This window comes from Lutra lutra, chromosome 7 (genome assembly GCF_902655055.1).
Source record: "Lutra lutra chromosome 7, mLutLut1.2, whole genome shotgun sequence".
In the NCBI taxonomy this organism is placed as follows: domain Eukaryota; kingdom Metazoa; phylum Chordata; class Mammalia; order Carnivora; family Mustelidae; genus Lutra; species Lutra lutra.
In genome coordinates this window covers 19,621,586-19,635,819 of record NC_062284.1, presented here as the reverse complement: position 1 = coordinate 19,635,819, position 14,234 = coordinate 19,621,586, and the positions used below count along the sequence as shown (strand labels likewise).

The window sequence follows — 14,234 nt, the reverse complement described above, 5'->3', positions numbered from 1 at the left end:
TTGAGATTTTCTACAAATATGTTACCCCAGAATAGGAAGATTTCTGTCTGGGAAGACTGTCGACTTGGATAATCATTTAATTCCACATTCTTCAAAACAAATGTCTAATACTTTCCTTATGGTTAGAGTTGGTCAAAGGTAAAATGAGAAAAGTAAAGTTTATCCTTAGTGTCCTTTGTTCTTCAGTTTTTCCTCTCTCTCCCCTGGAGGCACCTCAGCACCCACCTGAGCCAAACCCTCTGAGCTGGCCCTCTCCAGGCCTCCTCCCTCAGCTCCCAGCTCTCCCTGCTCACCTCCCTGCTTGACATCCTACTCACCTCCAAACCTCTGAGGTCTGGTTACAGCTCTCTCGTAGCAGAAAGGTGATTCCTTAATTCACGAATAAGAACAACTGATTGCTTTATGGGGGTGTAAACCCTTCCGTAGGAAAGACAATTTTTTAAATGACATTTCAATATGATAATCTAGAGAGAAGGGCAGTCTGATGCTCTTAAACCCATTTCTGCATGAAATGCTTGAGTCAGAAACAGTTATCCTTCACAGTGCCTACGTCCTCCACAGCTCCAGGTGCAAGACGGGTCTCCCGCTGTGTGGAGACCCGCTGCTGCTCTCAGGACATGCCCCGGGATACACCTTGCTCACACAGAGTTCTGAGGGGAGCCGAGCACCCTTCCCCACCAAATGCGTTGTCTCCCTACCACGGTGCCAAACTGCAATCTATAGATTAGAATCCAGGTCCCCAACGGGTAGGGTGGCTAAAGCTTCCCAGGGTCAGCCTCAGCCATACACATAGCCAGGGACCCGTCTCTGGGTTAAGCTGTAGCAGATAGAAGTGGGAAACTAACTTAGCTCTTTAAGTATTTTTTAAGTCATCATTTATCTCCGTCAAAGCAGAGTTTCTAGAATGATCCAGACTCATGTTCCACAAAGGGCTGGGATATCTGCACCGAAATCGGAAAACACTCTAAAAAGCAATGTGATATTTGTTTATTTGTACTACTAAAAACCACTGGAGAAAACGCCTTATCTGGAAAAACAATTTGAACTGTTACTCACCTCCCCAAATCTGAATTGATATCTAACGCCTACTTTCCTTGCAAAACAATAGCAGGCACTGGAGACAGAGCCTTTTATACTAAGAAATGTTATAATGTCACAGAAACCCGAGAAGAAAGAAACACAGTACTTATTTTCTATGCACACTTACTTTCTTCTTTAACATCAAAGCCGGCTTATGTTGTTAAATACTAAAGTGGAAAGAGTGACTTTACTATGTTCACCCCACCCAACTTCATTGCTACAATACCTGAATCTTTGCCAAAGTGTTTGGTCTATCGCTAGGAAGTCCTAAACACGGCCCTGTTTTTGAACACTTTTCACCACTCCCTTAACCTTTCCACTTCTAAACTATGTTCTGATACCACATGTTTGCTTTTACATTTTTAAAGGCTGTTTATATGAAGAAAAATATTTTAATTAAATCAAGCAACAGAGATTATGCTTATTACCTGCGTGCAGAAGATTCTGTAGTATTTTATCAAAGTTAAAAATACTTATACTGTGCTATAGCTCTAACAAACTGTGTTGGTAATACTGGTGACCAAAAAAAGGACCTCAAAATCAGTGTTCGTCATGACTGATATGCCTAATGGCTAACGTCAACCCCAGTTCAAGAGCTCTAAAGATAGGAGAGTTATTACCTCTGCTCCTGAAAAAAACATGCTCTAGGTACAGGAGGCCCCAACTCAAACATGGATGACAGATGATCAGTTATATGAAATGGGACACACTGAGAGAGAGTAAGACACTACCAGAGCTGGTATCAAATGCGCCATGACCACTGAAAGACAGGAAGGGAGAGCACCCATGTGACAGTAACAGAGGCACTGGAGATCCCAGGGTGCCTGGTAACAGGTCACTAGCTGGCACCTGTAGCTCCAGATAGCTCTGTTGCTTTCAGAGCACAAGAGGCAAGTAAGTGGTGCCAGAACAATTTTGAGAGCTGAGAAGCAAATAAAGATTAAGATTAAGTTATATTCTTCCTGCATACATTGACCTGCAGTGGTGTCTCTCTTGAAAGGTACTTGCATGCCACTGAGCCAGCAGCTGCCCATTGCCACTGAGGTCATCCAAATGCCTTGCGCTCAGAGCTGGCATGAAGCACACCAGATTTTGAAAGAAGATGTCAACTACCTTCATTGTGACCTCAGACTTGCGGACTGATTAAATTCCTTCCAGCATATCTCATAACTCAGGCAAAAGACATTGAGGATAAAGCATCCCCTGATGGGAACCAAAACTACCTCCCAATCCAAGCAATAAGGACTGCGCTGAGCCAACAAAACCCTGCCCATGATTCACCCCCAAGCTGTGTGATGACTTGATTTCATTGCCCACCTGCAGGTATCCACTGACCTTTGTCCCCATTCTTGTTGTATGAATCCCGAAGTATTTTTAGCACTTTGCAGACAGTCTTTGAGCCATTAGTCTACCCTCTTCCCAGTGTTGGCCTCACTGAAATAAATTCCTTTCTTATGTAACCACTACCCATCTCCCTGCCTTTGGATCTTGCCAGTGGAAAGCGGCAGAACTTGGTCTGTCTGGGACTCCCAGAGTCAAGTGCTATTATCCCCTTCTGTTGTGGCTACAATCTGCTCACTCTCCCAACTTGATTCCAGAATCTGGAGACAGAAGGAGTCAAGGCTGCTGTTTCTATCATTACTGACTCAAGAACTGGGCAGGGCATGGTGGAACCCATTAGTAGATCCAACTGAAGAAGGGAAAGGCAGGAAAATGAGGAGGAGGGAAGTTCACTGCCGTAATTAAAGCAACCTCCTAATTATTTGTGTTAACCACGCATTCATGTGTTGACTCAGCTAAGGCTTAGGCCTGGGAACTTAAAATGTACCAGTCTCTATGTTAGGAACTATGGGAAAACAGCCATGGCTTGGATTCTGGGATTCTTGAAAAGTTTACAATCTCATGAGAAAGATAAGCCAAAAACTACCGTGTTTTGGATTAAATATTTAAAATGACATTAACCAGACAGAACATTCCAAAGGGGTAGTGTGAAGGAATATTCTGGGGGCAGGTGATGGAACTCTTCTGTATCTTGACTGTGGTGATGGCTACAGAAGTTAATGCATTTGTTAAAACTCTCAGAACTGTGCACCAGGAATAGTATATAAATTCATAAATAAATTCATTTATTTTATATAAATAGTATATAAATTCTACTGTATATAAATTTAAGAATAAAGTGTTAAAAGCAGCTAAATATGAGCAATTTCCTATAGTCCAACCTAACCAATGTTCTAGTAAATCTTTATTTATTTGACAGATCACAAGTAGAGAGAGAGGCAGGCAGAGAGAGACAGGGAGAGAGAGAGGAGGAAGCAGGCTCCCTGCTGAGCAGAGAGCCCGACGTGGGGCTTGATCCCAGGACCCTGAGATCATGACCTGAGCCGAAGGCAGAGGTTTTAACCCACTGAGCCACCCAGGTGCCCTGAAGAATTTATTTGTTGCAGGAGATATTACAGGCAGGAAAATGACTCTGGTGAAGGTTTCTTAACCAGGGTCTGCAGATCTCTTGAGAGGATTTCAAAATTGTGTGCGTGTGTAAGTGTACACATGTGAGTACACGCATTTCAGGAAGAGGGCCCGTGGATACTCCTGGGGTCCATAACCTCAGAGAGATTAAGAAGATTAAGAAGGAGAAAGGTAATGTTCAAGGGCACAGTGACAGGGCAGGAGCAGTTAAGTGCACAGAAAACACAATAAATTCATGACACTTTAAAAGGATTGCCACTTCTGGACTTGGCATTCAGTAGGGAGTGAGAGAGGAGGAGGATTTAAAGATGACAATAAAGGTTCTAGCTTGATGACCGGGAAGTGTGGAGGGGACACACAGGGGAAAGGAACAAAAAGGGGTATCAATTACACTAAGAAGAAAAATAAATGATTTCACTTCAAAGAACTGAATACTTAACATTTTCACCTATGTCACTCTGAGCGGGAGATTTTTTTCCCTCATTTTTATGGGCCAAAGTATTTCTGGCTAAAGACAGAGATAAGATGAACTACAGAGGACCCTGTTTGCATATAAAAATAAAAAGCAGATGAGAAAACAATCTTCAAAGTCCTCAGAGTCCCTTCTCTCTCCACAGAGGCCCGCTCTCTGTATTCTCATGGCATCGGGAAACCTCAGGGAGATGGCACTCGCCTCAGTCACAGAAGCTAATGAATTTAGCATATCTGAGAGAAATAAACTAAACACAGCAATCCAGACAGTGATAATTTTCTTGAATGTTCAAAACACTTCCTATGACTCGAGGTTTTTACAAATTAGGAATTTGACTTACCAGCATGGATTACCCCTTCAACGAATATAGTTTCATCTCTCATTTTTATACACATACTACGTATCGAGGAACAAATTTACATATTTTTAGTAGTGAAACATTTGTTAAGTGGAAACTTAAAGGGTTTTTTTTTTTTGGTATATTTCTTTCTTCCTCTCCAAAGTTAAAATCATGACTGACACATGGAGGAGCTCAAAGTTGGGTACAGAACAATGCAATTGCTCACTTCTCTCAACTTCTAAGTAAAATGAAAATTTCTGTGGTTAAAACAAAATTTTAAAAAATATCTTCTTTTGTTACTAAGTAATGCATGACAGAATTTTAAGTTTTAAAATAAATCACTATTATCTTAGCACGTATTCCATTCCAGGGGCCAGCAAAGCAGTCCATGGGACAAAATGTGGGGGTGTTGTCAAAAAGGCTGATTTCTGGACCCCACCTAGATTATTAAATCAGAATCTCTGTAGTGGGGTAGGAGACTGAACAGTAACAGTCACCCACATGGTTCTTGCTTGCCACAAAGTTTACGAGCCACTGGTCTAAGAAATAAGTGGGAAGAGAAAGAGATAGGGCTGAGAATGAGTAGACTAAGTAGACTAATGAGTGAGTCTCACTCAGAAAGGGACAGGAAGACAAGAGAGACTCCTCTATGTCTGGTGAGGAAATGGGGTTAGAACACCACCAAACTTTGACTTTGGTGGTATTCAAGGAAACTGGTCCCCCAATTTTCCTTCCAGACTGTTCTTAAAGAAATGACTCTTCTAGAACTCTGACTCCATTAACTCTGAAATGGCTCTGAAGTTTAAAAATCTCTCAAAGACTGTAAAAGAAGAAGCGGGAATAACAACCTTTCCGTCATCCCCCTCACTACTGCCCTGCCATGCTCCTAGGATGATCAGGCCTTGGACTCACCTCTCTCTCCCACACAGTAGTGAGGGAGGGGATAGCAGTAGCCTTCCACTGTCTCGGTACCATTTCTCACAGCCAGAGTCTGAGACTCCTTTTAGAGAAGGCATCTCCTGCCACCATATCCACAGGGTCCAAAGTTTCTCTCGAGCCCTTATGGGGCTATAGTCTGGTTGCAAAGGGGCTTGAGGCTGAGTTTACAAAGAACTTCACGCAAATCTGAACAAGTTAATTAAAACTGGGGGAGTGGAGGCCTCATTCACTCTATGAGTGGTTTACACAATTTAACCTCCATCAACATCCCCCAGGGGTGAGCCTCACCCCCAGAGTTGGGGATTCAGCAGGTGTGGGGCGGGCCAGAGCTGCTGCTGCTGGTTGAGGGCCAGCACTCTGAGAACCGCTGGGCCACATTATCACCTCTGCTCAAGTCTCTCTGCCACCAAACAGCTTGGTTAGCAGGCAGCTTCTTGGCACATGCTAAGGAAAATGTAGATCTGGAGCCAAAAAACCACTTCAGCTCTGAGTGCTAAAGAAGTCAGAAAGGGTCAAGACAGCAGAGTCCAGACACAAGGTTCAAGCAGAAGAGTAGGAAGGGAGAGGAGAGGAAAAGCAGAGTGAGCTAGAGATGGGTAAGAAAAGGAAAGGATGGATTCGGAAAGGGTGGACGTTATCAGGAGCTGCGTCTTTCTATCCCTACTGTCTTTCAGCTTCCTGAAACTGGAGAAAAAGGCTGTGGATCTAGGAGTACTTTTTCCTATTAAGAGAACATAGCTTTCCCCACACTATCCAGGGGCTGTGCCCCGAGAAAAGTTCATGCTCTTCTGCTTTAGAAGTTTCTGCTCTTCAAGATTCCCCGAGCACAGGGCAAAAGCAAGTGGCAGATCTGGCTAGCGGGCATGGCCACAGAGCCTCACTGAGGATCACTCCTGCTCCTGCCCTGGGCAAATCAAAATGCCCTAACCCAGAGGATGGAGCCTTCCCAGGATCCAAAGCTGCTGGCCCCTCGAGGGCTGCAATTTAACTGTTCTGGCCATCCCTACTCATAAGAGCACCCCCCCCACCTCCTCAGATTCTCACAGGGCCTCATTTGAAAGAGGTGCTCTACTGGGGCGCCTGGAGGTCTTAGTCAGTTAAGCGTCTGCCTTTGGCTCAGGTCATGATCCCGGGGTCCTGGGAGTCTGCTTAGCAGAAAGCCTGCTTCTCCCTCTCCCTCTGTGCTCTCTCTCTCTCTCTCTCTTCAAATAAATAAGTAAATCGTGAAAGAAAAAGAGAGACAGAGAGGGAAAGAGAGAGGAAAGTGCTCTACAGAGCGCTTCTCTAACTGCTCCATTTGCTCTCTTGGACCCACCTCCAGGAGACCTAAAGTGCAAAGAGCTGCAAACTAGCCTCAGGAATTCTGGAGAAAGTCAGGCAGCAGAAGGCTGCTGAGACTATGTCATCAAACAGGTATCAAGAGCCAGAGGCTAGGATGGTGTCAGAGAATACAGAGATAGGAGGGGCTCTCCCTTTGTAGTCAAGCTCAGCCACTGTGCGAGCAGCCTCATGGAGGAGGAAGAGGACGGCCTAGGAGGCGAGGGATGGCCGCTACAGGGAGGAGATGGCTGCCGCTTGGAGAGGAGAGTAACTGAGAAAAGGGCCTTCACCAAGAGCCGCTGAGGCTTCCTAAATGCTCCTATCTAAACAGCAAGGCACTCTTACCTGAACTCCATTCACACAGTTTTGCGAGATCTGCTACCACTCTTTGTCTTCTTAGTGAAGCATTCACAGCCATTGAGGACCTGCCACCTGCCCGGGGCCCTCAGGTTCTCCCCAATCCCACAACACACACAGGCAAGCACAAGCACGCTTGCACAGATGCACACTTGTACACAAACAGACCATGCACACACACACTTCTGCTCTCACCACCTGAGCTCTATGTACAATACAATCTTTGACAACTGTATTGTTTCATTTGTACTTTTCAGTGTAACTGATGAATGGGTACCAAAACAATTGTTCAATGAATGCCTTGGGAGCATCTGATGAAGGCAAATTACTAAAATACCCAAAATGCTGTCAAATTTGGTATGGAAGAAACTAACTCTAAAAAGGAGGAGGGGAAATTACTAAAAGTCTTAAAGAATCTTCCACCCAGACTATCCAGCTCTTTCTACTTTCAAGAAATCCCAGCCGCAATATGGCTGTGTGGTTAATGGAAGAACAAATCCGTATTCAGAGCAAAGGCCTGGGATCTACATCAAAACACTAGTAGGGGCACCTGGGTGGCCCAGTAGGTTAAGCAGCTGCCTTCGGCTCAGGTCATAATCCCAGGGACCTGGGATAGAGCTCAGCATCAGGCCCTCTGCTTATCAGGGAGCCTGCTTCCTCCTCCCTCTCTCTGTGCCTGCCTCTCTGCCTACTTTTGATCTCTGTGTGTCAAATAAATAAATAAAATCTTAAAAAAAAAACACTAGTAGATGAATGTGCATTTATATGTATTTAATCAATATAAAGTGTTTAAAGGGTATATGGATCATTTTTTTTTTTTTTTTATGATTCTCTGATTCACTGTCTCAGAACTCACTGGCCAACTGCCATAGGAGGTCACCAAAAATGTAGCAATTCCCCCATTCCTCCAATGGGTGAGTTTAACTGGAATGGCCATCACAACCGTATTCACCCACCTTCACCCCACACAACCCCTGACCAGCTGCACTCCCTTTCAAATGGAAAATCCTTGGCTCTGCAACTGGACTTTATCAACGATGATTCATAAACCGTACAGTCTCATTTACTGCGATTTGCATTTGGCTTCACTTGATGAAAAGACTTTCTAAGTAAGACTTATATGTTAGCCACTGCCAAGTCTGGCTAATAGGATCTCATATAACTTAGACAAGAACATATATGTGGAATAACTCTATGAGGTACTCTGTCACTTTCATCGTGCCTGTTATCATTTGTATTCTAGTTGCAGAATTTTAAGTACTGAAGATCATTCCAATAAAGTTAAAATTAATTTTTGAATGTAAGATCTGCGGTTACTTACTTTGTTTATGCACATTTCAATTTGACAAACTATACAGTAACAAAAACACTGAAGTTATAACTACTGAAATTAGACACAAAAGCTGTCCTTTTATTGAATAATTGCCTTGCTCACGTTTTTTAAAAAAAAAATGTGGGACGCCTGGGTGGCTCAGTTGGTTAAGCTGCTGCCTTCGGCTCAGATCATGATCCCGGCGTCCTGGGATCGAGTCCCACATCGGGCTCCTTGTTCTGTGGGGAGCCTGCTTCTCCCTCTGCCTCTGCCTGCCACTCTGTCTGCCTGTGCTCGCTCTCTCTCTCTCTCTGACAAATAAATAAATAAAATCTTAAAAAAAAAAAAAATGTATTCTTGGGATGCCTGGGTGGCTGAGTCATTAAGCATCTGCCTTCAGCTTGGGTCATGATCCCAGGGCCCTGGGATCGAGCCCTGTGTTGGGACCCCTACTCAGCGGGAAGCCTTCTTCTCCCTTTCCCACTCCTACTCCCCCTGCTTGTGCTCCCTCTCTTGCTGTGTCTCTTGTCAAATAAATAAATAAATAAATAAATAAATAAATAAATAAATAAATCTTTAAGAAGAAAATGTATTCAGTTGAAGAAGCTGTCCTTTACAAACTGATGCTTTCAACTCTTGATCTCGGGGTAGTAAGTTCAAGCTCCACGCGGGGTATAGAGATTACTTGAACAAATGAAACTAAAAAAAAAAAAACAAACAAACAAACCAAAAAACCTGATGCTTTAAAACCCATGCTGTCAAAAGACTATCAGTGAATACCAGCTCCTCAATAGCTCTTTCTTCATTATGTGTTAACATATCAATATATTAATACTCACTATTTGTAAGATCTGGCATATTTGTAAGATCTCAGGAATGCCCAGATCACATTTACAGGCAACTCAGTGTCACAGAGCAACCTGAGAAAACAGAACTGCATTTCCTGAATGGGCAACGGGATCTCTTACATTTAACCCACTGGACGCCAACTAACTTCACCTTCAAACAAAAAAGAAAAAAATGGTACTACTAAAATTACATTTACTTTGTCTGACAGGCAGCTAAGATGGAAATTATCAGAGCTTCGTGAATTTTAAACCTACATGAATGTTGTTACATGTGTGTAACAACACACAAATGCACCTTCGCTCGGCCTCAAGGTCCGGCTTCCAGCTGCGAGCCAGCTCCTGAGGTTCATGCTTCCATAATGTTTGCTGTCAATTCAAGGACGCAGTTTGACCTTATGGATCACCCTGAACAGGGCAGATGTACCAAAAAGTTAATGTATCGCCATCATAAGTTACGTTTAAAAGCAACTCACTATGTTATTTTAGCATATCATTCTCTACTGTCAATTAAGCAACTGAGACGAAACATTTGAAAACCATCAACGACACAGTGAGGTGTGACATCATGTGACATTTCCTTTCAAGCTCTCTCCTTAATCTATCTTCCAACTGTCACACGCACACATATACATGACCCAACACCCCCCCCCACCTCAGTCTTTCAGGGCATATATTTATGGTTTAAATTTAGCCAAATTTATGTTAATTTCTTTTGACAACTTTGAAAGTATTTTCCAACCCTCTTTAAATAATTGACAAAAAGATAAGACATTTAGGAATGAAGTCTCTGAAGGTTTCATTGCTGTAGTTTTCTGTTTTAAGAAATGCCTCATGCTATCAGGGCACAGAGCCATGCCACCTCGGCTGTAAATGAATGGACACTGTTGCTCACTGGAGCCTGGGTTTAGAAGAAGATTCCCCATTTTGTTCGTAGCTCCCAGGTGATGGCGGTACCAATGCAGACAATTAGACCAAGTGAATAGCTGGCTGAAATAAGCACTTTGAATTTTCATTTGCATGTGAGTAGATTACAAAGATTAAAGTGATATATCCGTAATTACATGATTAGAACTATTAAAATACACCTATGCAAACCTCTAATTAAAAAGGTGGAGAGTACATGCATGTTATCTCCTCTCCCTCCTGAATCACTGACAAAAAAAAAAAAAAAAGATACAACGCCACAAGGAAAAAAAAGATCCCAGTGAGTGGGAGATGGCAACATATTTTGGAAGAGGGGTAATGAGGGGGAGTTACTAATGAGAAAAAGTTACTAATGAGAAAAAGGCCTCATGGCAGCAGAGGGTAGGCCACACATAAGCCAGTGTGCTGAGTCCCAGGAAAGACTCCAGGCTCAGGGGCACTGAAACCAACCACCAAGGGTAGGGCAGGGCTGGGGGCGGGGGATGGGGGGGGAAAGCATGGGTAGTCAGTGAATGCCAGTATATGGGACACTTGGCTCCCCAGGTCTGCCCCCACACCCCACACCCTGAACAGAGCCTTTCTCTCAGTGAAAGAGCCAGCTCGCTCAAGGGACTTCCAGGTACTCACTAGTGACTTCCACGTACGTATAAAGTGATAACTAAGGGTTAGAAAACGTTTCAGGAAAACTTCCCAATATTAAAGGCAGAAACCACAAGCAACGAGGAAGGTGTCTGAAAAATGCTTAAGTAGCATAAGTAAAATGTTTTTTAAAAAGAGCTGTATAAAAAGATCAAATATTGCAAGACCATATAGATGGCCCAACATCAAATTAACAGGATTTCCAGAGAGAAGAGAGGAAAGTTGTTTATCAAAGAAACAAGAGAAGACATTTTCTCGAAATTAGAAAATACTGGTTTCCACGTTCAAAGAACTTTCTCAGTGCCTGGCCAAAGTGAAAATATGAGGCATATCGTGGTGAAATGTCACCAGGAATAAAGATGCTCAAAGCTTTCAGAGAAAAATGCAGTTTGCATGAATGCTTAAAAACTGGAATAGTGTCAGAGGTCTCGAGAGTAACACTCATAGAGAAACCATAGAACATGTTTTTCAGATTCAGAGAAAAATACTTTTCAAGCTAGAATCCTATACCGAAGCAAACCACTAACCAGGCAAGAGACAAATCAGGTCTCCATCAGAAAGGGGCAGAGAAGTCAGCGGCAGGAGCAGGGCGTGGGGCTTCTGTCTGACCTTGTCTTCCACTGTGTTCCACTGGCTCTGACTCATTCGCTCTCTCAACAGTCTTTTTACTGGGTGTCTGCTGTGTGCCAGGCACTGTACTGTTCCAGGTGCTGGGAACACAGGGTAGATAAAATAAGGCTCCTGTCCTCATGGAGCTCTCATTTTCATTCTAAGTGGGGAGGGACAACAAAGAAAGCCCATCCTTTTGGGTAAATGCTGAGGAAAATCAACAGCAGAAGAGACAGATTGTAACCCAGCCACTGCTGGGTGAGAGACAATGGAGATGATCTCGGGCATCTGAGTGCAGTGCAGGGACAGAAGCCAGCCAGGCAGGGACCCCAGGACCACCCCACCGCCCCTCTCTCAGCCTACCCTCTTGGCAAGCACTCTCCAAGGACAAGATGTTCTGCTCATTCCCAACCATCTCATCTCTTCCCGATGTGATCCTGCCTGGAGCCAGGCAGCAGGGGTAGGCAGCCCCCATGCCACTGGAGCCCTGTGTTAGACTCATCCACTTTCTCTCCTGCCCGGCGGGGACCTTGCAAGGGAGAGGAGACCCCAGACAGAAAGAAAGGACCCAAGCGGTTAAACGCTAACACGCTGAGTCCAGGCCCCCAGCTGGTCAAGGCAGACATGCCACCTTACACTTCTGTTACTCTTTATGTGTCTTTTTCACAAACAAGAGAGGGGCAGACAGGGTGTTATCAAGTTCATTCACAGATGCAGAAATGGAGGCACTGCCAGGTAACGAATGTGTCCAGCGTCAGAAATCACATTAGTTACTGAGCCCAGACTGTCACTTGGGCCTGTTTCAGAGACCAGTCAACGTGATATTTACAAGTGTTTTTCCTGTTACTTTTACTTTCTCCATGCAAGTGAACATAAAGCTCAAGTTGGCTCAGGAGAACAAAACATCTGTCTCAGCATTTAATAAAATATAAGTCTGGTCGTCCTGGAACTTCTTGAGTTCTAATTTTCTAGCCTACCCATGGCAAGAGACAAGTACCAGAACTAGGCTAGACCTATTCCCCCTCAGATTAGAAACAACTACAGTTCAGGAAACAAATGCACGTAAAAGATGGAATAAAATCGACCTGGAGGAAGCAGGATGTTTCAAAGGCTGGGTCACTGGCATCACTGCTAGGCCCCTTCTGGAATATCCCACCTTAATCTTCCACTGCAAACATTGCGCTTGCCTTTCTTTACCTGCCAGCGGGTCGCTGGTATCCGGAGAGCAGAGGAGTGTCTGCATCCGCAGGCGCGGGTGTGCGACGGGCAGGATGGGAGGAGCGGCTGCTCTATGCCAGCGTGTGGAGTCAGCAGCTATGGCCCATGCTCTTGCTGAGCAGAGAAATGCAGGGGTGGCCCTGTCTCCATCTGGGTCTGGCTCAGCTCCCGGAGCTGACTCAAGAACGAGTCATCCTTTGCAACCTGAAGTCAGGCAACGTCTCCTTCTAGCCAGACTTAAAATACCATGTATTTCTATAGTATCTGACAGTTTAAAGGACATGCTCTCGTCTAATCCTCAAAACTCCTGCAGGAAAGAAGCACACTCATGTCTGCAGTTTACTTGAAATGAGGCAAAAATATAAGGTGGATGGATGGGTGGGGGGTGTACAGATACGTGACCAAACAAGTAAAGCAAAATGATCAGGACTGAGCCCAGGTACTGGACAGAAGAGTATTCATTCCAACGTTCTTGCAGCTCTGTGGTATTTTTGAAAACTTTCATAATAAAATGTTGGGAGGGGGCTCTCCTATCATCCTGGATAATTTCCATATCCATGCGAAGGATGCAGTCACAAGCTCCCTGACCCTTGGTACTTGTGGGGGCCCCCTCACGTCTCGGACCTTACCCTCACTTAGAACAGTGCTGTCTGTGAAAAAGCCAGTGTTTCTTCCAAATTCCTTGTCACCCAGTTTACTGTGCTCCCCAGTGCTTCTACCTCAGGGGGAGGTCCCCCTCCCCAAATCGCTCAGTTTACCCTTGTTGGGATGGCACATGTCTTTCAACAGTTTAAATATTTTTTATTATGAGATATTTTAAATATACGAAGAAGTATAAAGAATTGTATATGAACCCATCCCTCAGACTCAATGGTGTCAAGATTCACTTCACTAACACCAGTTTTTCTTTTTCTTTTCATTTCTAAAGATTTTATTTTTAAGGAATCTCTACACCCAACATGGGGCTTGAACCCACAACCCCAGAACAAGCGTTGCACACTCTACCAACTGAGCCAGTCAGGTGCCCCCACTCAAGTATTTTAAAAGAACACTCAGTTCTTCAAAGATCTTACTAATAAATGTGGAATTGTTAAAACATAATCACGATGTCTTCATCACACATAATAAAATTAAAATGGTATATAAAAATAAAAATGGTTTGTCATACAAGACTTAGTCTTCAATAAAAATGCCCCGACATAAAAATCTCTTTTTATGCAAACAGGTTTTAATCAAGATCCAGAGCCCAAAAATGTATTACCCATAGCTGTGCATCTTTTTAATCTAGGAGTCACCCCCACCTTTATTAATCTAATGCCCATCCCTTTGCTGTTTTTGTTCAGTTGCCCCTCACTCTGGATTTGTCTGTTGTTTCCTCACAGTGTCATCTGCTTAATTTCCTCCTCTCCTGTAGCTCCTGCAAATAGAACTTAGCTCGAGAAGCATGAAAAAACTCAGCTTCCACTTTTTGGCAAAAACAGTTCATAGGTGCCACTGGGTGCGTCCCACTGCATCGCATCAGGAGGCCCACAGTGTCTGCTGGACCCTCTTTGGCTATCCATCAGCGGACTGAGGTGCTGACAGCCTGAACTCTGCATCAGAATGGGCCCCCCACCATCCGGCTAGTGGCTTCATTCACTAATAATCATTGCCTCCGTCTCCTACTTCATCAAGAGCTGTAAAATGACGATTTTCTAGTTCTATCAT

General features: G+C 44.0%; 1 protein-coding gene across 8 annotated transcripts in view; it reads right to left on the bottom strand.

Moving 5' to 3' along the window:
* Nucleotides 1-14,234, bottom strand: part of TJP1 (tight junction protein 1) — a 251,152-nt gene that overhangs the window by 196,723 nt on the left and 40,195 nt on the right. Inside the window, exons 1-2 of one of the 8 annotated variants that reach the window (XM_047735925.1) lie at nt 12,507-12,625; nt 11,228-11,410 (exon numbers count right to left, since the gene is read on the bottom strand). The exons of 5 other annotated variants lie outside the window; for them this stretch is intronic. Coding sequence is in view for 1 of the 3 variants with exons in the window: in XM_047735919.1 (XP_047591875.1) it covers nt 12,511-12,552 (42 nt within the window). In the remaining 2 variants the exon portion in view is untranslated. Of the gene's footprint in view, nt 1-11,227; nt 11,411-12,394; nt 12,471-12,506; nt 12,626-14,234 lie in introns of those variants that run through there. 2 more of the 8 variants (XM_047735919.1, XM_047735923.1) reach the window with 2 other exon arrangements.